Here is a 21,761-nt window from a genome sequence, read left to right as displayed (position 1 = left end):
ACTGCTGGGCCCTTGAGCAAGACCTTCACCTGAAAATTGCTCCAGGGGGGTGGGCGCTGTACAACCCTGCACTCTGACCCCCACAGGTCATGTGAAAAGATAATTTCCCCTCAGAGATTAATAAAGAAAATGAAAATCATAAAAAAAGAAAGAAAAACCAAGTTAATACTTTAAAATAGGACATAAGGCTTTCATGTTTCTGGTTGTGCAGGAGCTTCGTGTAAAAAGTTTTTGAAAGGGATAAAGAAAAAATAAAATTGTCATCGGAATCGGCCAATGCAGGAACATGAAATCAGTGATCGGTAGTGGCCTTAAAAAACCTGATTGGAGCATTGCTACTATAACTCTACACATTACCTTAACATGTGGTAAGAGCGTTCAAAGCTCGTTGCAGACTTCATGAAATGGTTGGCTGTGACACACCCAAATTATCGCTACTGTAAAGCTACATTTACCCTGACGTGATCAGCACTTTCATTTCGGCTGACTGTGCTTGGCTTCTTTGCGTAGATGAAGTGATCACGTGACGTTCAAGATTTATTACCAATATTATTCCATGTCTGTCAAATCACCCTGAGCTAGCTCTGAGATCCACTCCATGTGCGAGTGACTGAGCCCAGTCTGTAAAGACTAAGGAGCAGCCATTACTTCGAGAAGAGAACTTCAGCATCTACACTCTTGTGCCAGGAAGAGTAACGCATTTCCCTGTGAAGTCAGAGAGGACACAGCAAAGAGCCTAAGAGCGAGATGAGGGCAGCAGGATCACACCACGGACCTTAGGCGGCCTTAGGGGTGTGTCGGGGCCTAGGGCTGACCAACCCCATGCAGTTACGTCAAATGCTGTTGCCGGTATGTATGGAGTGTATAAACTTGCGCGAGAATTTAATAAAAATAATGTTAACATACACCAGATTTTCTTATTACAGTATTCAGCTACATTTTTGCAAGATAACACGTGGACTTTATCAAAATATAACTGGAGAATATAACTTGACAAATCCGCTCGAACGGGACACGCGGAACTCAAAAGCGGGGCCTGGGGTGGTCACCCCAGACAAAAGACCACATAGTGAAAACCAACGCAAGAACAGTCCTGCACTTGAACAGTGAAGCAACAAGTTCACAAAAGTGCCGAACATCATCCTTGAACACTTGGTATTGTCAAACTAATTTATCCTGCCACAGATAAGCAGAACTCTAAATAGCCAGCAAACAGCCAGCTTCGTTTGTGTTGTCTGTCTTGTGTCCTGTCTTATATAATGTTTTATACTACCCTTTGAAAAAATTCACATTTTACTGCTTTACAAGCATAAAATGAAAATGCAAGGGGGCTTCTGTTACCATAATATAAGTCTAACTGCCAAAAGATTACCTCCTACAGAGAAAGGTAAAGAAAGTAAAGTGGGCGCCACACCAAATTATGTAATCAATTGCTGATTTCCAAAAGGCAAAACAAATAATAAATTAACCGACTGATGTTACTCAAACAACCGCTTCTTTTTCTCTTAACAACACACAATTTCCCCACACACACAAGAAATGAAAAAAAGACTACACGGCCCACCTCAGGCAAAAGTACGTTGAAAATCAACTCATTATTGTCAGCAAGGAGCTGTGATCGGCCTTGAACTCCAGCCACAAATGACTTCAGGTAATTCAAGACTTCCCAGAGCTGGCTTTCATCTTCCAGGTAAGTGTCGACCCACTTCAGGAAGCGGCTTGGTTTCAAATACTCCGTTAACCATTTGGAGTGCTTCTTGCCTGCAATGATGGCCTATAGATAGAAGAAGGCTTGTTAGTGAGGAAATGTTAAAGCAAACCCACAGCACTGGAAAAAAAACACTGGCACAATGTGCAGCCTGCAGGTGATCAGTCATTTTTAGAGCAGCGCCAAGTCAATAGAAGCATTTCCATTCATTTTAGTAGTACTAGGGCATGGGTGTCGAACTCCAGGCCCAGAGGGCCACAGTGGCTACAGGTTTTCATTCTAACCCTTTTCCTAATCAGTGACCAGTTTTCACTGCTAATTCACTTTTTTCCGTTCATTTTAATAGCCCTGTTAGAAGGATTCAGTCCTCTGAATTGATTTGTTTCCTCATTAAATGAGGGCCAAACAGAAATGTGAAACGAGCCAACAGATGATGGGGCTTCAAACTCCAATCAGTTTCTTAGTGAGAAGCCAATGCTTGCTGTTAATTAAACCCGTTATTTAATTCATTCTGCCACAGCAGACATTTCCAAAACTGATGATTGTGTATTTTTTTCTAAGAATACCATCAAGATGTTTTCATGACCTGAGAGATCAGCCTTACTGAGACCTCCACCTTTCTCTATTTTCAGATTCTGTGTGATGGGCACAGGTGAGCTGGTTATGTGGCCGCTAATTAAGGAAAAAAACAACTAAGGGGCCTGAGTCAAGCTAATTAAAAGAAGTAATTAGCAGCAAAAACTGGTCACTAATTAAGAAGACGGTTAGAATGAAAACCTGCAGCCACTGCGGCCCTCCAGGACTGTACTAGGGTGTTGTACCGTGTTAGCCATTATGAATGTAGTGAGAAGTCAATCAAAATGACACCTTTTATTGGCTAACTAAAAAGATTGCAATATTCAAGCTTTCGAGGCGACTCACATCTTGCCTGAAGCAGGGGCCCAAGTTGCCTCAATTGGCTAACTAAAAAGATTACAATATTCAAGCTTTCGAGGTGACTCACATCTTGCCTGAAGCAGGGGCCCAAGTTGCCTCAAAAGCTTGCAAATTGTGATCTTTTTAGTTAGCCAATGAAAAGGGTCATTTCGCTTGACTTCTCACTACATTCATTTTAGTAGAGCCAAAAATTTTGATGTCTGGGTCATACAGTGAAAAGCAAAACTTTTAGTCTGAATGAGCCCATGTGCACTTAAAGTAGTGCAATTGGCACCAACTTCTAAAGGCCGTGTCACATTTGACGACTTTTCCAGCGATTTTCAGTTGTAGTCTTCATTTATGTGATTTTAGCCACAGACGCTCCAGTGAAGCTGCTTCATGTGACAAACCCAACAACCGGAGACCAACTAGTCTGCAACTGGCTACTGATTTGATTTTCTCTTGGTTGGAGAGGTGGGAGTTCTCTTGTGTGTGAGAGCTGAGAATCAACGAACATTTAGCTGGAAGTACAATGCATAGAATAGAGTGATGAAGAATAATCATGTGTGTTTTGAACCTCACAAACAGAAAAGAAGCTCGTTTGCCTGACGTCTCATATGGTATTTTACATACCAAAGCAGAACGGAAAAATGAAATAAAGGGCAGAGATTGCTGCTGAACTCCCTGCAGCTGTCGACCCTTCAGACAATGCCGGCACCGTCAGGCAGCATGCTATTGGCTGTCGGAAAAAGGGTCGAGCATGAAAAATTGGTGGTCTGGTCAGTAAATGTGACATGGTCTGTAGTTTTTAGTCATGTAATTTAACATGGTGCAATGGCGAGACCAGTGACTGTGATCAGCAAATCTGATACCCCGTGACAAAAAGTCACACAATGTAACATCAGGTTACGATGTACGGTGGTTCTATTGCTAACAACCGTTTTTGGTTACAATACCTTAAACTTTTGTCCTAGTCAACTGGTCCCATACCCCCTTAGCACCCTCTGTCTCTGTGTTCACTTGACAATGGACTTCCTTACTCTCTGCAAGCTATGAAAAAGATGTTAAGCACACTGGCTGCTGCGCCTGGGTGGTGGGCACACATTACCAGCTGCTCAGGACGTGTGGGCCAAATAACCTGTCAACAGGTGCAGAAGTCTCACGGAGAGCTCCAGGAATTGCTTGTTGATATGGACTGCAAAGTCTAAAGGTCGTGCAATCAAATATTACGTTGGGGGTCCCATCATTTGTGTCCAAGCCATTTTCATTTGTGTTATTTGAAATATTCTGCTGAATCCAAACTCTAAAGCAACGTCTGAATTTTGTTAAATACAGAACAAACAATGATGATACTTTATTAATCTTATAATATATCTTTATTATCTTATAATACTTTAATTAAAACTTTATTACTGATGGGTGATAATAACTTTCGTTAGTTTGAAGTTATTTCAGAGACAATTGTGGATTTTTCTTTTTCCCCCCAGAGGGGCAATGGACACATTTGTCCATGTCTGTTGTTGTGTGAATTTGTGTACATTTCCAGCAACTGCTCTCACTTGTTAAAAGAGTCAGAACAAGACAGAGTCAACATGCAAACACAGCTTTCACATTTACCTGCAGGTGTTTCTCCACACCGCGGGTTTTCACGATGAACTGCACCAGTTTTTGGTTGGCTTTGTTGCGAGCTGCCTTGGAGCGATCAGGAAGTAATTTCTTTTGAGTTAACTGCTCACAGCAGCTGTCCCCGGGTTGGCTTTCGGTGGTGTCGTCACACTCTGCCTGGATAAGGCAACTGGGAAAGGTCAGCGTATCGTGGCCTTGATGAAATTCTTTCCGGACAGGATGGCCTTGAATTGACAAAGAGATAAAACGGTTTAGGCCCATATTGGACATAGAGGCAGGTTAGGTGGCCTCGCTCAGCATTTCATTGGTTTATAATGTTTATCAAAAGGCCATGAGCTGCTAGGGGTCTGATTAAGCAATGACATGATAGCATATTTTAATAAATCAGAGGGATTGTGAGATATAACAGGACAACAATCCCCTCCAGGAGGCGCTCTGTTGGAGTACCTTCAGCCACAGGCTCACTCCACCACAGTGTGTTAAGATGCACCTCTGGGTATTTTTTCTGCCCGCTGCTATTAGGCAATTCAGTGCTTCCTCCAAATGTACTCATTGAACTTATTTTTAATTAAGATGTCTGCATTCTTGATTTTTATGTTTCTACTGCCGTATGCATCTGAATTTATCCATGGCTTTAATAAAGTTTATCTAATCAAATAAACTAAGAAATGATACTCACTTATTTCACTTGTGCAGTAATCAGTAAAGGACCCAGAAAATGCCCTACCACCTGGTGAAGAAAACAAAGTAAGTACAAATTGAAATGACAGACAAACCTCAGCAGCTGTTTACAAGCAGCAAGAAGGAGACCACACAGTCACACTGAATCAAATCAGGGATTGACCTTAATAAAAGGGTAAGTGTTGTCTGTGTGTCTCTATGTCTGTCCAGTTACAATGACCACCATTCCAACAGATGGTGCATCACAAACATTTGTAGTAATAAAATGCACTGCATCTGTCAATCCAAAAGATGGCGCATGACAAACATCAACACTGCTTTTACAAATCCTATACCAAATGACATAAAAGAGACATACAGTTATATGAGAAAGTTTGGGAACTCTCTGAATTCTTTGGATTTTTGTTTCTCATTGGCTGAGCTTTCAAAGTAGCAACTTTCTTTTAATATATGACATACCTTATGGAAACAGTAGTATTTCAGCAGTGACATTAAATGTATTGGATTAACAGAAAATATGCATCATAACAAAATTAGACAGGTGCATAAATTTGGGCACCCCAACAGAGATACAGTTTGGTCCATAAATATTTGGACATAGACAACTTTTTTCTCATTTTGGTTCTGTACATTATCACAAAGAATTTTAAATGAAACAACTCAGATGCAGTTGAAGTGCAGACTTTCAGCTTTAATTCAGTGGGGTGAACAAAACGATTGCATAAAAATGTGAGGCAACTAAAGCATTTTTGGAACACAATTTAGCCACCACTGAAGAACTGTTTTCCGATTTGGGACGTCACCGTTAAGAGGAATGTTGATGTGTGTTCGGAAGGTGCGTTGCGTAGTTATGATGGATTCATTATTTTTGAAGAACGCTTTGACAATGAAAGCACGGTCCACACTGGACCAAGGCATATTGCCGACTGAAAATTACAAGGGATTGCCTATCAAAGGACCCCCACCCCACTGCAACCCATCGGCTGCCTCAACCTCACGCAATGACTTTGAGAAATGTGCTACTTCATTTTGGCTCACCCTGTATAAACACCATGGGACCACCCAGCTGTCATACCGCTCAGGAAGGAGATGCACTTTGTCTCCTAGAGAAGAATGGACTTTGGCACGAAAAGAGCAAATCAATCCCACTCTATGGGCGTAGAAAAATACCATACAAGGAATAAATGTTCAAAACTCACAATATTGAACGATGAATTAAAGAAAATGTATAAAATAGGAGCTTGGACTGCAAGCACTGTGTGAGCCAACATGGATTAAACAAGCCCATACTCTGGACCCTCTGAACTTCAACCTTTTCGGACTTTAACCATCTTAAATCATAAAACTCAAAACTACTAGGCATTGATTTAAGCTTTTGATTCTCAAAATATACAGAAATGCTTAAACAAGCCACAATTCTACCTGTTGAAATCTTTATGTGATATTCTGTAGCCTTAAACTAGTATTGGTGCAGGCTGCTAGATACGGACCTAAACTTTGAACCTTTTATTGATCCGAAGTTTTATCTTTTGCTTAATTTCTTTGGAACGTGAAAAACTCTCGTTATTTATTAGCCAGATAATCGGGCCGGAGTTAGACAAACACTTCTTGATTATTCTTAGTACTAGGGTGTTGTACTGTGTTAGCCATTATGAATGTAGAGAAAACCCAAGCAAAATGACACCTTTTATTGGCTAACTAAAAAGATTACAATATGCAAGCTTTCAAGTGAACTCAGGCCCCTTCTTCAGGCAAGATGTCAATTCTTCTCGATTATTCTTGAAATCCTTGTTAGTTCGAAGTGAAGGAAGGCCTTTAAGTTTTGAGTTGCATGTTGCACAGGGAACAACAAAAGAAAGAAGCATCCAAAGAAATTGGCAAGAAGTCCATGGAGTGAACACCAATCTGAAGGAGCTCCATGCTCAGACTTGAGATCGACTCCTCTTCCTCACCGGTATTTTCTACAGTACATAAGTATTTTTAATAGAGGACTCTTTTTCAAATACATTTCCTAACTTTTCAAGTCTGCTACTTTTGCTGCCATTGGTTTTACTGTATTTATATTAATGTTGCTTTATAATAATAATGATTTTAAATGGTTTGATTGGGTCAAAGAGCACCTGCTGTGGGTGACTGCCAGCAGCTGACAGGAGACGTCCTCAACAGAAAGCAGCGCAGTGCAGGGGATGTGCGGTCACGGGAGGCAGGTGAGGTCATCATGAAAAGTAAAAAAAAAAAATAATGATAACATAAATGTGTTTACTGGTCTGTGCTATAAATTTGTTTTCTATATGATTGCAATAACTTTGATCATTTTTATAGTCAAAATCGTTGAATTGGCGCATTTCCTGTTCAAATACAATGGAGAAACGCAAGGTGCAGCAGCGACAAGCCTCGCCTCCCCTTGGACTGCACTCTACCACACACACGCTGTCGCTGTCTCTCTCTGTATGTCGCCAATATAAGATTTGCAGACACCTTTATTATACACCCTGACTGTCCACAGTCTGACTCATATCTTTAATGAATGTGTGTGACATATTTAGTCTTGCTGATCGGATACAGGCACAAGGTGAGGCAGACAGTACCGTGTCGCCCTGAAGGGGGCGCATGTGAGCCCAACAGGTGCTCGTTGCTGCTGTTCTCCTACTCAGAGGCGCCAGGAAGTTAACGACATCAGAAAGTCGAGTGCACTGCAAAAGTCTGTTTATTTTTATTTTTTGTTCCGACCGACTGTCAAAATGGAAGATCAAGATTTTTAAAACTAAAGGAAAATAAGGAGGGACTTTTACAAGAAAGTGACAGAGATTTTCGAGGAGAAGGATAAGAGCATGGACTTCATTTATAAATAAAGGTAAAGACCATAAACGGTTTTCAATTTTATAAAAAAAATGGGATCCGACTAAGAAAAAAAACAATCCAATATTTAAAAAACTAAATTTTGACCTTAAATAAAATACAGTGGTACCTTGGTATATGTCTTCTTTGGAATAAGTCCAACTTGGTATACGTCCTGTTTGGACGCAAAAAATTTTGCGTGGTATACGACCTTCATTTGGAATATGACTCATGTGCTAGAACACCGTGTGCTACCCTTGTTTACCTCTCTCCAGACAAAGCCACGACTGCCCACGAGCGTCAGTACGCCAGTTGCTAGCATTCAGCGAACAACCCGTACTATAACTCTATGTGAATTTTCATGTGATTTTGTGTTTTTTCTCGTAAATTTGAACTGATTGTTGAAAAGTATGAAGGTGGCATGCGTATCCGGGACGTGGCTGCTGCATACCGTATGCCGAGAACGATGGTATCTACGACTGTGAAAAACAAAGATGTTATTAAAAAGTAAAATGAGGTTAAATTTTCATTTATTTCATCTAATTGCTTTTGTATTTATGTATTTTAGTATTAAGCAGTGTTTAAATTATTTTATACAACCCCATCAATGTATAATATGCCAATAACAATAGGATTTTTTTCATGGGAACGGATTCATCATTTTCCATGTATTTCTTATGGGAAAAATTTGTTTGGTATACGTCAAAGGATCTGGAACGGATTAAGGATGCATACCGAGGTACCACTGTATTCTTTTGTTTTTCTTGTTATCCTTTTGCTGAACAGTCTGTATTGTGGTGGATGGCCGGCTACATATTCCGTCCCTCACCCCCAGGCTGCCAGGTGGAGCTCTCCCGACAGCATGGACGTTCCCCGAATTCCAGCAGGGCCTCATGGACTTTGTAGTTTCTATGCACAACCCTGCTGGATACCCTGGGGACCACCGGGAGTCGCTGTAGGACTCTTACGTGCCCTATAACCCGGAAGTGCGTCATGATCACATTACAAGAAGAAACGACGTGCTTCCGGGTTGAAGAAAAGGACTTTTACCCTGGCCCGGAAGTAATGAGGACTTGTGGGTTATGGAACAGAAACACCTCCGGGTCAGGGGGTATAAAAGGACCCTGGGAAAGCCCAGACATTGAGCTGAGCTGGGAGGTAGGGTGGCGAAGTGTCTGGGAGTGGAGGAGTGATTATTATTGAGTATTGTATGAGTAGTGTGGGGTGGAGGGTGCTTTGTGCACAGTATTATTATTTAATAAATAATAATTGGTCTTTTACCTGGTGTTTGGCGTGGTACCTGAGGGTTGAAGAGGTCGATAAAAGCCTCTACTACTACAGTATTAAAATTGCATATGCATATAGTGGGTATAGAAAAGACACCCCTTTCACAGCCTAACATTAAAACACAACACACTCAAAACTTTTTTCAGGTTTATTTACTTGATGCAGCTTTAACATCCAAGTCAAAAATACAATAGCAACAGTTCAGAAAATTAAAATTAAACAAAAAACTGCTAAAGTTTGAATTGATAAAGGATCACCCCCACTCCATGTTAGAACCCCCTTTTGCTTTAATTCCAGCCTTGAGTCTGTTGGGATTCTTCTGTATCAGTATGTTCTGTCAATATCTGCCCACTCAGACAGACTAGATGGTGACTGTTGGTGGACAGCAAACTTCAAGTCATTCCAGAGATCTTCAATGGCGTTCAAGTCTGGGCTCTGACGAGGCCACACAAGGACTTTCACTTTTTTCTCATTCAGCCACTGTGTGGTCAGTCAGCTTTGTCGTGTGTTTCAGGCCACTGTCATGTTGAAAAGTGAACCGTTCTTCTCATCTTCAAATTTCTGGCGGAGGGTAGCAAGTTTTCTGCAAGAATTTGGCTGTATTTTGCCCCATCCATTTTTGCTTATACCCAAACAAGTGCCCCAGTTCCTGCTGTAGAGAAATACCCCTACAAGATGACGCTAGACCCTCCATCCTTTACTGTAGGTATGGTGCACATTACGATGGTAAGCTGCATTGGATCCAGATATGCTGTTTGGTGTTGAGGCCAGATAGTTTGATTTTGGTCTCATCTGACCAGAACACATTTTTCCACTTGGCCTCAGAATCTTCCAAGGTATGTTTTGGCAAAGTTCAATCGAGACTTGACGTGGCCTTTCTCGAGGAGTGGCTTTCTTCTTGCAACCCTCCTGCACAAGCCACATTTGTGATATTGCTGCCGCATGCACACAATGATCACTCTTTGCCATAAAGTCCTGTAACTCCTCCAAAGTCACCATTGTCCTCTTGGTGGCCTCTCTGAACAAGTTTCTTAGTGGTTGTTCCACAAACACTTTCCACTTCTTAATGATGGCGTTTACTGTGTGCTTCTAGGGATTGATAAAGCCTTTGAGATCTTTATGTATCCAACTCCTGACTTGTGCCTGTCCACAACTTTATCCCTGAGATCTTTTGACCGTGTCTTGTCCCCCCACAGTCAACTCTTTGCTTTCCATTGCACTTCCAAGCACTGGGATGCTTCAGAAATGGCAAAACTCTTCACAAAGTTTACAACAGGTCAGAGGTGGAAGCCATTTACCTTGGTGTGCAATTTAGGTGATCACTTCCACCCAAATGCGTTTACATGTATTGTTTGGTACAGGAAGGTGATCCTTTATCAACCCTCAGTGATTCTTGTTTTCATTTATTGTTATTTTTCCAAACTGTTGCTACTATATCTTTAGCTCGAATATTGTTGGTTGCTTCAGGTAAATAGACCTCAAAAAAGTATTTTTGTGGGTGATTTCATTTTAAGCCGTAAAGATCCAAAATGTGAATATTTTAGAAGGGGGGGGGGGTAATTTCTATGTGCACTGTATATAACAAATTTGTAAAGAAATAATGTTGACTTGCCTTTAAAGAGTGAGCTGTAACCCCCTGGCCATTCCAGTACCCTGTACTTCACTTATTCATACAACACCTCAGCATGGCAATCACTATAGAGAGGTGTTACAGAAGATAAAGAATTGTTGTGTGTGTTTGAGTATTTATCTCAAAAAAAGAACCAAATGTACAGAATGGAAAAGGCATGTAGCTGTTTTCCATCATTTCTACACACTGTGAATACCAGGAATTGTAGGCCATATTTGATGGCCTTTAAAATAAATGGTTCTCAGAGAACAGATGACCAGCTTCAGTTTAAATATAAACGAAGAATATTTCAATTAAAACAGGAAAAAAGACAGGTACCTATTCGAATGATGTAGTCATCGATCAGTGCAACACAAAAGTCAATCGCTCTGTCATAGGTTTCCCGGGCAGTATTCTGTAAGAGAAAAAAAACGCACAAAGGGTATTAAAACAAGAGAGAAATGTCAGGAGTCATCAGGCAGACATGGAAATCTGAAAGTACCTGCTCAGGAAAGAAGAAGAAAACACAGAGGCAGAGCTTGAACTATGACCTGAATCCTCCAAGCCCTGACCAAGCGTTAGGTCAAAGGTGTGTGTGTGGGGGGGGGGGGGGGGTCAAGTCCAAAGCAATTCTACTGGCCTATTAAAATAAAGAATCAACAGACAGTGCGACAAACAGATCACCAGTTCACTAACTACAGCAAACAAAAAAAATCTCACATGGCTAGCTGGCTCATTTCACGCCATCTAGTTTACTGTCATGTGTGCACAGTGCAATAAAATTCCCAGATGCACATCTCATGTAGCTGTACTGTATTATCCACCGGAGGATTTTGTGTGATTAGTAATAAGTAAGACAGCCACCCCGGAATGGCAAATGCATGTAGATAATGGGGCATGGGATCTCAGTTTCATGATCCGGACGGGACGTCAGAAATATGAAGAGATCTGCACAATTGATGAACAAGGTTCATGAATCAGCAAAAGTCTACATTAACATCATTTATTTCTAGAGCACATTTTCATACAAACAATGTAGCTCAAAGTGCTTTACAAAATGAAATATAAAATGAAAAAATGAAATACAGTATCTCACAAAAGTGAGTACACCCCTCACATTTTTGTAAATATTTGATGATATCTTTTCATGGGACAACACTGAAGATATGACACTTTGATACAATGTAAAGTAGTCCGTTTACAGCTTGTATCACAGTGTAAATTTGCTGTCCCCTCAAAATAACTCAACACACAGCCATTAATGTCTAAACCGCTGGCAACAAAAGTGAGTACGCCCCTAAGTGAATAATGTCCAAATTGTGCCCAAGTAGCCATTTTCCCTCCCCATGTGACTCGTTCGTGTTACAAGGTCTCAGGTGTGTTACATTTGGCGTGATCACTCTCACACTGGTCACTGGAAGATCAACATGGAACCTTATGTCAAAGAACTCTCTGAGGATTCTGAAAAAAAGAATGGTTGCTCTACATAAAGATGGCCTCGGCTATAAGAAGATTGCCAAGACCCTGAAACTGAGCTGCAGCACGGTTGCCAAGACCATACAGCAGTTTAACAGGACAGGTTCCACTCAGAACAGGTCTTGCCATGGTCGACCAAAGAAGTTGAGTGCACGTGTTCAGCGTCAAATCCAGAGGTTGTCTTTGAAAATAGACGTATGAGTGCTGCCAGCATTGCTGCAGAGGTCAGCCTGTCAGTGCTCAGACCGTACGCCCGCCGCACACTGCATCAAATTGGTCTGCATGGCTGTCGTCCCAGAAGGAAGCCTCTTCTAAAGATGAACAGTTTGCTGAAGACAAGCAGACTAAGGACGTGGATTACTGGAACCATGTCCTGTGGTCTGATGAGACCAAGATCAACGTATTTGGTTCAGATGGTGTCAAGCGTGTGTGGCGGCAACCAGGGGAGGAGGACAAAGACAAGTGTGTCTTGCCTACAGTCAAGCATGGTGGTGGGAGTGTCATGGTTTGGGGCTGCATAAGTGCTCCCAGCACTGGGGAGCTGCAGTTCATTGAGGGAACCATGAATGCCAACATGTGCTGTGACATACTGAAGAAGAGCATGATCTCCTGGGCCACAGGACAGTATTCCAACATGATAACGACCTCAAACACACCTCCAAGAAGACCACTGCCTTGCTAAAGAAACTGAAGGTAAAGGTGCTGGACTGGCCAAGCATGTCTCCAGATCTACACTCTATTGAGCATCTGTGGGGAAGGTGGAGGAGCGCAAGATCCCTAACATCCACCAGCTCCGTGATGTCTGTCATGGAGGAGTGGAAGAGGATTCCAGTGGCAACCTGTGAAGCTCCAGTAAACTCCATGGCCAAGAGAGCTAAGGCAGTGCTGGAAAATAATGGTGGCCACACAAAATATTGACACTTTGGGCACAATTTGGACATTTTTCACATGGGGGTGTATTCACTTTTGTTGCCAGTGGTTTAGACATTAACTCTAGAATTACCAGAGCCTACGAAAAAACTCGTAGATCCGGCCCACCTTAAATCGCTTCTTAAATCCGTTCGCACCTCTCCGCCAGCATCCTTTGTCCTCTAAATGTGCTGATAAAAGACAAGCTGCCAGCAGCCGGCTATTCCATCCCCCCACCGACTTAGAATGTGAGCGAACTTTTCCCAGCTCATGCCTTTGTTGATTATCTGGGAGTGAAGTGGAGTTTTACACTGGAAATACATCGTTATTTGGAACACACGCATTTCATGCGTGTTCCGTTTCTAAAGTAATCTGTGTAAACACATTGTTAAAACAGAAACTTTGTCATATTTTAGTAATAAATGTTACAAAATGTAGTAGGCATAAACTATAGAATGTGTAAAGCCCGAGTTCCAAAGATCAAATAAACACTTTCACAAAAGCTTCAAGAATTGTACAACAACTTCCGTGGCGTAGCGCGTTAAGACTGGCCTCTTAGAGCACAACAGCTTTGCCGTCTCACAGACCTGAGTTCGATTCCCCACTGGGGATGAAGTGTTGTTTTTTTTTTTCTTTTTAACCTCAAACGGACATAAAATTTATAAATTGGTATGCACTGTCAGTTAATGAGATCGTTATATTTTCATGTGGGATGCTCCTTTTAAAATATTTTTTTAACAATTGAGACTGCAATTAACAGGAACAACTTTCCTTATAACGTGTTATTTTTAAGATCCATAACACACAGACAGTCAGAGCACTGCGTAATAGAGAGACAGACAGGCCGAGAAGTCACTAGATATATAAATAAACAGGGAAGGCACATGTACTGAAAGAAGAAAAAAGATCAGCGTGCGTTGTTCCTGCTGCAAAGTAACTTACTTAGAGAGTCAGATGGGGGGAGGGTTGATGTTAGAGCGCCTGAGCTTATTCATTGCAGCAGGAACAACGCACGTTGATCTTTTTTCTTCTTTCAGTACATGTGCCTTCCCTGTTTATTTATATATCTAGTGACTTCTCTGCCTGTCTGTCTCTCTATTACGCAGTGCTCTGACTGTCTGTGTGTTATGGATCTTAAAAATAACACGTTATAAGGAAAGTTGTTCCTGTTAATTGCAGTCTCAATTGTTAAAAAAATATTTTAAAAGGAGCATCCCACATGAAAATATAACGATCTCATTAACTGACAGTGCATACCAATTTATAAATTTTATGTCCGTTTGAGGTTAAAAAGAAAAAAAAAAACAACACTTCATCCCCAGTGGGGAATCGAACTCAGGTCTGTGAGACGGCAAAGCTGTTGTGCTCTAAGAGGCAAGTCTTAACGCGCTACGCCACGGAAGTTGTTGTACAATTCTTGAAGCTTTTGTGAAAGTGTTTATTTGATCTTTGGAACTCGGGCTTTACACATTCTATAGTTTATGCCTACTACATTTTGTAACATTTATTACTAAAATATGACAAAGTTTCTGTTTTAACAATGTGTTTACACAGATTACTTTAGAATAATGATGTCTTATTTCCACTGTAAAACTCCACTTCACTCCCAGATAATCAACAAAGGCATGAGCTGGGAAAAGTTCGCTCACATTCTAAGTCGGTGGGGGGATGGAATAGCTGGCTGCTGGCAGCTTGTCTTTTATCAGCACATTTAGAGGACAAAGGATGCTGGCGGAGAAGTGCGAACGGATTTAAGAAGCGATTTAAGGTGGGCTGGATCTACGAGTTTTTTCGTAGGCTCTGGTAATTCTAGTGTTAATGCCTGTGTGTGGAGTTATTTTGAGGGGACAGCAAATTTACACTGTGATACAAGCTGTACACGGACTACTTTACATCGTATCAAAGTGTCATATCTTCAGTGTTGCCCCATGAAAAGATAAAATATTTAAAAAAATGTGAGGGGTGTACTCACTTTTGTGAGATACTGTAATTAACACTTTCACTTTCTCTGTTATGATTTGAAACGTGGCCAAAGACTTCCTTGAATAAATAACCAAGACACGCTTGTTGAAATAAGCAAAATAATACAATTTAAAACGTAAGGATAATGGAAGGCAGATAAATGCAGATAAACAGTATATGTAGACAAAAGACACAAACCACACAAAACATAAAATTACAAAAGCTTTGCTTAACCTTTCCTCTCCTACAGAGAGAGGTCAAGCAAAATTACCCCTTTAATTGGTGATATAAAAAGATTATAATATGCAAGCTTACAAAGGGGCATATTGTAATCTTTCTAGTTAGCCAATAGAAGGGATTCATTTTGCTTGACTTCTCACTACATTCATAATGGCTAACAAAGTACAACTCCCCAGTCTCTCCTACAGAAAAAGGCACATAATTTATCTAGAACTTTCATCTCTTACTGGAGAAGGCACAAAACTTGTGAATCATGAATTTTCAGTTCATGAGGTTACGATAGAGGAGTTCTCTGGCTGGTTATGAACTTTCTGTTGCCAGCAAGTGGCACTCATTTGCTCACAGCAGCTAGCATTTGCCCTGGCTCAGGGACCACCCTGCCCCACCAAACCCAGTTCTTTGTGCGTGTGTGTGGGTGTGTGTGTGAGAATGTGCCTGGATGATGCTCAAATAAAATAAAAATCAAATCAAATGACAAATATGTGACATTTTGAAGAAATCATTGTATGACCTGAATATTACCAATCAGAAAACATCATTGCACTAATGCAAGACTATTTGAAAACAAACCGCGTCAGATTGGGTGTGAATTTATTCTGCGCTGTTAGTTATGGTCAAATCGGGGGTGGGGGGGAGCATGAACGTGAATAAAACTGAAAAAAAGCAAACTTTTACAAGTACCATAAATTTACACCCTATGTTTTCTGATTGGTACTATTCAGATCATACGATGATTTTTTCAAAATGTCACATGTATTTGTCTCTTTTGCCCAGTGCTGTGTTGACATCGTGTAACCAGAAGGCGTGAGCTTATTCAGTGCAAGCAGGAGCATGCAGGTGGCCAGTTGCTTGTGCTATAACAAGCTTGACCTGGCGGCGATCAATGCACATGTACTGTGCAAGGCATGTACGGGGGCCACTGAGAAAACAAGAGTGTTCTTGGGTCACCTTGCAGAGGAACTTCGTCGTCGCTTCTTACAAGAAAAGGCGATGGAAAAAGAAAAGGAGGATGCAACATCGACAAGCTTCTGTTCCAAGCCCACCGCTTCCCCCAGGAAAGCAAACTTGGTCAGTGTCAGGTGCCACTTCAACAGCAGAGAGAAGTGTGTATATTGTAACAGGTACACGTTGTAAATGTAGGAAGGACGGTCCTTGGGTGTGTGGGAACTGTAAACATTTGAATTTGATGATTGCATATAGCGCGGAACTGACCTCTCTTTACTATTCTTTCCTCTGCATGTCCTGGAGTACAAAAGAAACAGCACAATAACAGCAAAATGTGGAGATTGGGCAAAAAAAACGCGGTCACTGATTACAACCGCAAGAAGGCATGTGAATGAATATGAATGAAATATGAATAATGTTGCAGCCGTGCCGCAATGTTTTCCGAAATGTACTATACAGGTCATAAAATGAGTTATTCCAAATATCATATACCAGTAACGGCGCACAATAACGTGTAGTGAATCCACTTGACTCGAACTCTTTCTCTCACACTCTTCGTTTGCTCAGAGGTTGATTGCACTTGTTGTTTCCTGAGCAGCTCTTCTTTTCTCCACCCTAGCAGCCGCTTCTTTTTTTCTTCCATCAGCATCTTTTCACATTAAAACTGATTATGTCAGTGTTTGTGCTGCAATTACTTAGTATGTTTTCCTTAATTTTTCACTTAAGCTGGCACTTAAGTCTTCAATCTGTTTCAAGAATGATTTAAGATATGAAGAAGTAGGGCTGAGAACGGTGCCTGTACGCAGCGCCGCACAGCCGCGAGTTGATTCTACAATAAAATAAAATAAAAATAGAAATAACCTTAGAGGTCAATCATCACCCCGAATGCAGATAGTAGACGTCATGTAGTATATGTGTACCAAATTTCAGGTCAATAGGTCAAAGGGTTTGCTAGCTACAGGTGATTTAAAATCCTAGACAGACAAACTGACAGCCACAGTAGCGTATTATATAAGAAGATACCTATGTCTCTGTTTTTTTTTGTCAGTGCGGCTTTGACATCATGGACCATAAGGCGCATACTAATTCAGCGTGAACAGGAACACTCAATAAAACTGAATAAAAATAAATCAAGTGACAGTGACAAAGGAAGAAGGCAGATTCAGAAGCGTTTGTGTGTCAGCTTTTATCCCTCCAGGTCAGAGAATTTCCAGCTCCATTGTCTCAAAACACCACTCACATCTACAGTTATTCCCAGTTTCAGATAAAAAGTAACACCATCAGATCTGGGGCGGGGGTACTGAGGGGTTGTATCGTGATCGTGACTGAGAGAAGTAAAAAGAAAAAATAAAAAAAAAAATAAAACACTAACTTTTACAAGTACTATAAATTTACACTGGCTGTTACAGACACAAATCAAATGTATGTTTTTATTGTATAATATTAACAATAAGAGCAGCTCACTACTCAAAACGGTAAATTTGCGGGGGAGCTGGTTTCGAACTCATAACCTCATGATTATAACTCAGCAGTTCTTACCGCTGCACCACAGAAGGTGTTGTATTGCGCTTGTACCTTTTTTGAAAGTGTTTATTTGATCTTTGGCCATCAGTCTTCACGCATTATACAGTTCATGTCTACATTTTGTCCTTTATTACTAAAACATGAAAAACGTTTCTGTTTTAACAATGTGTTTACATAGATTGTTGTAGACACGGAACACACATGAAATTATTTCCCCTATACAGCTCTAGGTAGCTCTCTGCCAGATAATCAGGGCTGGAACTGGGAGAACTTCTTGCCTGTTCTACGGCAGTGGGGGTGTCGGGGTGGTGGTGGTATAGTAGGCTGTTTGCTGCTTATCTACTTATTTACAAGACAAAAGACGCTGACGGAGAGGTGCAAAGGGATTTAAGGTGGGACAGATTTTACGAGTTTTTTTGTAGGCTCTGGTAACTCTTTTCTACTGTTAATTTAAAATGTCACAAGGAGGAAGGTAATAACCGGTGGACACTTGCAGAGGACAGCATTGGGCCATAGGGCTGGGCGATATGGCTCAAAATTCAAATTGCAATATTTTTGGACCAAAAGTCAATATACGATATGCAACGATATTTTTTTCCTATCTATTATTACTTAAAAAAAGAAGCCACACATTTATATTGCTCTTTAGTTATTTACATTTACAATCCCACAGGTTATCTCACTGCTGACTTCCTTGAGCTGCTAGATTCTCTCAACCTACAACAACATGTTGATGTTCCCACACATTCTAGGGGTCACACTCTTGACTTGGTCATTTCAAATTGTGCCCCAATCAGAAATCTACAGGTATATGATCTTGGTATTTCCGACCACAAAGTAGTGTCATTGGAGCTGCCCTTTTTCTCCCCCCGTATCAAACCAAAACGACAGATCTATTTCAGAAATCTGAAGAATATCAATGTGGATGCCTTGGCCTTGGACCTTACATTTCTCTCCTCTGACTTTATCAGCTCCCTCTCTGTTGCTGACCTTGTGGATTTTTAACCTCGTGGACTTCCACGCCCCTTTAACATCCAGGTCCGTCTCATTCTCGTGCTCAGCACCTTGGTATACCTGCGAGCTGCGAAAAATGAAGGTGGCTGGGCGTGTCCTTGAGCGGTGGCTCAAGGCCTCTGGGCTGACTGTCCATAAACAGGCTTACAGAGAACATATGAGAGCGTATGCAGAAGCTCTGAAGGTTGCACGGTCCAAGTTTTATTCCACCATCATCAGAAATGGCTCCAGGAACCCTAAAAAACTTTTTTCAACCATAAATCATCTTCTCAAACCACCTTTACCTGCCCATTCTGAGACCACTGATGAGAGGTGCAACATGTATATTAACTTTTTTAAACAAAAAGTTGATAATATCCGTTTACACCTCTCTACCAAGGATATCTTGCCCTTCCCAACTGTTGACTCATTGTCTGAGACTGTCCATCCTCTTTGCTCTTTCTCTGTTGCCACACGGGAAGAGGTGGAGGATGTCATCAGGAAAATGAAACCGTCTACTAGTTCCCTGGACCCTTTCCCCTCACCCTTGTTGAGGGCCAACATTTCTGCCATCTCTCCACTTATCACCAGGATAATAAATCAGTCCCTCCTGGCTGGCCATGTTCCTTCTGCACTAAAAACTGCTGTCATCAGACCTCTACTGAAAAAATCCACCTTGGATCCTGAAGTTCTCTCCAATTATAGGCCCATCTCCAATCTTCCATTTCTCTCCAAAGTTCTGGAAAAAATAGTTGCAGCACAACTTCATGATCATCTCAAACTGAATAACCTGTTTGAAAAGTTTCAGTCTGGTTTTCGCCCAGGCCATAGCACCGAAACAGCCCTGGTCAGGGTCAACAATGATCTTCTGATGACGGCAGATACTGGTTCACCTTCACTACTTATCCTCCTTGACCTGACAGCTGCTTTTGACACAATAGACCATAACATCCTTCTTCACCGCCTGCAATACACTATTGGACTCTCAGGAAATGTTCTAAATTGGTTTACATCATACCTAACTGGCAGAACTGAGCATGTCGCTCTTGGTAGCGCAAAGTCCTACACCCACAACGTCACCTGTGGTGTTCCACAGGGCTCTGTGCTGGGCCCTATCCTTTTTACTATCTACATGCTCCCCCTTGGAACTGTCATTGGCAGACATGGTTTATCGTTCCACTGCTATGCCGATGACACTCAGCTTTACCTCAGGACTACACCCACCTCCTCTACTGCTCCTCTGCCAACATCTACATTGTCTACCTGCCTGGAGGAGATAGAGGCATGGATGAGGCTCAACTTTCTTCAGTTGAACAGATCCAAAACAGAAGCCATCTTAGTTGGTACATCACATCATCTTCGCTCTTCTACCATCACCAGTATTACTTTCTCTGGCCAAAATATTCCTCTTCCACATCTGTTACTAATTTGGGTGTTAGAATGGACTCCCAACTTACTTTTGACACCCACATCAAATATCTCTGTAAGTCATCTTTTTACCATCTCAAGAACATCGCCAAACTCCGCCCATTACTCACCCTGGCAGATGCAGAGAAGCTCGTCCATGCCTTTGCCTCTTCCAGGCTGGATTACTGTAATGCGCTCCTCATTGGGATTCCTGGCAAGAGTATCCAGAGACTCCAATATATTCAGAACAGCGCTGCCAGGATCCTGATGAGGGTGCGAAAGCATGATCACATCACCCCAATCCTTAAAACCCTTCACTGGCTCCCTGTTTCATTCAGAATAGAGTATAAGGTCTCCCTTCTTACCCATCAGTGCATTTATGGACATGCCCCTCTTTATCTACAGGAACTCCTTACCCCTCATACATCCTTACGCTCCCTCCGCTCTGTACACACTAACACTCTTCAAGTCTCCAGAACTAAGCTCAGCAGCATGAGTGACAGGGCATTTTCATCTGTGGCACCGAGGCTGTGGAATGCCCTCCCTGATTACCTGAGAGCCCCACAGTCGACCGAGGCCTTTAAGCGAAACCTAAAAACTCATCTTTTTAGAAAGTCATTTTGTTAAAGTATTTTATAGATTCTTCTGTTTTTTATTTATTATTCTATTCTTACTCTGTAGCACTTTGGGATTGCTAAAATATAAAGTGCAATATAAATAAAATGTATTATTATTATTATTATTACATGTAATTGCAAACTTGCAACTTTACATCATAGGCATAAACCAAAATATACTCATTAATGCAAGAAACACATCTAAACATTTACGCAAGAAACCCAGTTGTCTGAATATTAGGTGACGTAGGAGTAGATGCTTTATCTACTTTACTAGGTTTGCCTAAAAAAAAACCATAAAATAATAATGTTTCAATGTGCTCTTTTTAAGCTATGTTTTGTAAACAAATAAAGCGTGGCAAGAACATGCATTCAGGTAACACAATTTCACAAATTTTGTGCAAGAAAGACAAGTCTGTCAACTGCCTCTGGCTTTAAAGATGCCCTGTAGCAGTTCACTATGTGCTAAATGCATATCTTTTGCAATGTCGTATGTTACTGCAACTGTTATTTCCTTCCATTTGGGGCTTGTTTTTTCATACGGTATGCAACAAGAGAACGTTGCCGCCAGCGTGATTTGTTTTGCGGCAGGATGTGTTTCTTTGCATTTTGAGCAGAGTTCTTGTGAAGTTTAATACATTCTTCCTACTTCGTAACGTGTTTTGTTTTCAAATGATTGAAGAGGTTCGAGGTGTTGCCGCTCTTCGTTCCTACTTCTCTCTTACAAAGTTTACATATAACAGTCTTTTGTTCTTTATCATTTTGTCTAAAGCCAAACCATTTCCAAACAACGAAGGTCACATTTGTACCTTTATTTGGCACTAAATCATCGCTGATAGCCGTACTCGTTTCTGCCTCCATCTCAGCCATTGTTGTTACCGTTTAAGATAAGCAGGAGGTGGGGTTTAATCGCAATGACTGCATTTAGGATGTGCTCCAATTAGCAGAAATAACGCACTACACACTTGTAGTGTTTAATAAAACATATTACATAATATATCGTGATAGGTTTGTTTTCAAACGA

The 21,761-nt window shown here is 41.2% G+C and overlaps 1 protein-coding gene across 1 annotated transcript in view; it reads right to left on the bottom strand.

Annotated features, from left to right (window-relative positions):
- LOC114662902 (PWWP domain-containing DNA repair factor 3B-like) overlaps nucleotides 1-21,761 on the bottom strand; it is a 123,856-nt gene that overhangs the window by 14,425 nt on the left and 87,670 nt on the right. Inside the window, exons 13-16 of the mRNA XM_051934989.1 lie at nucleotides 11,004-11,079; nucleotides 4,929-4,979; nucleotides 4,241-4,473; nucleotides 1,565-1,774 (exon numbers count right to left, since the gene is read on the bottom strand). Of these exons, the coding sequence (XP_051790949.1) occupies nucleotides 1,565-1,774; nucleotides 4,241-4,473; nucleotides 4,929-4,979; nucleotides 11,004-11,079 (570 nt within the window). The remainder of the gene's footprint in view (nucleotides 1-1,564; nucleotides 1,775-4,240; nucleotides 4,474-4,928; nucleotides 4,980-11,003; nucleotides 11,080-21,761) is intronic.

The sequence above is a fragment of the Erpetoichthys calabaricus genome, chromosome 12 (genome assembly GCF_900747795.2).
Source record: "Erpetoichthys calabaricus chromosome 12, fErpCal1.3, whole genome shotgun sequence".
NCBI classification, from domain to species: Eukaryota; Metazoa; Chordata; class Cladistia; order Polypteriformes; family Polypteridae; genus Erpetoichthys; species Erpetoichthys calabaricus.
This window is presented reverse-complemented; position numbering and strand designations above follow the sequence as displayed.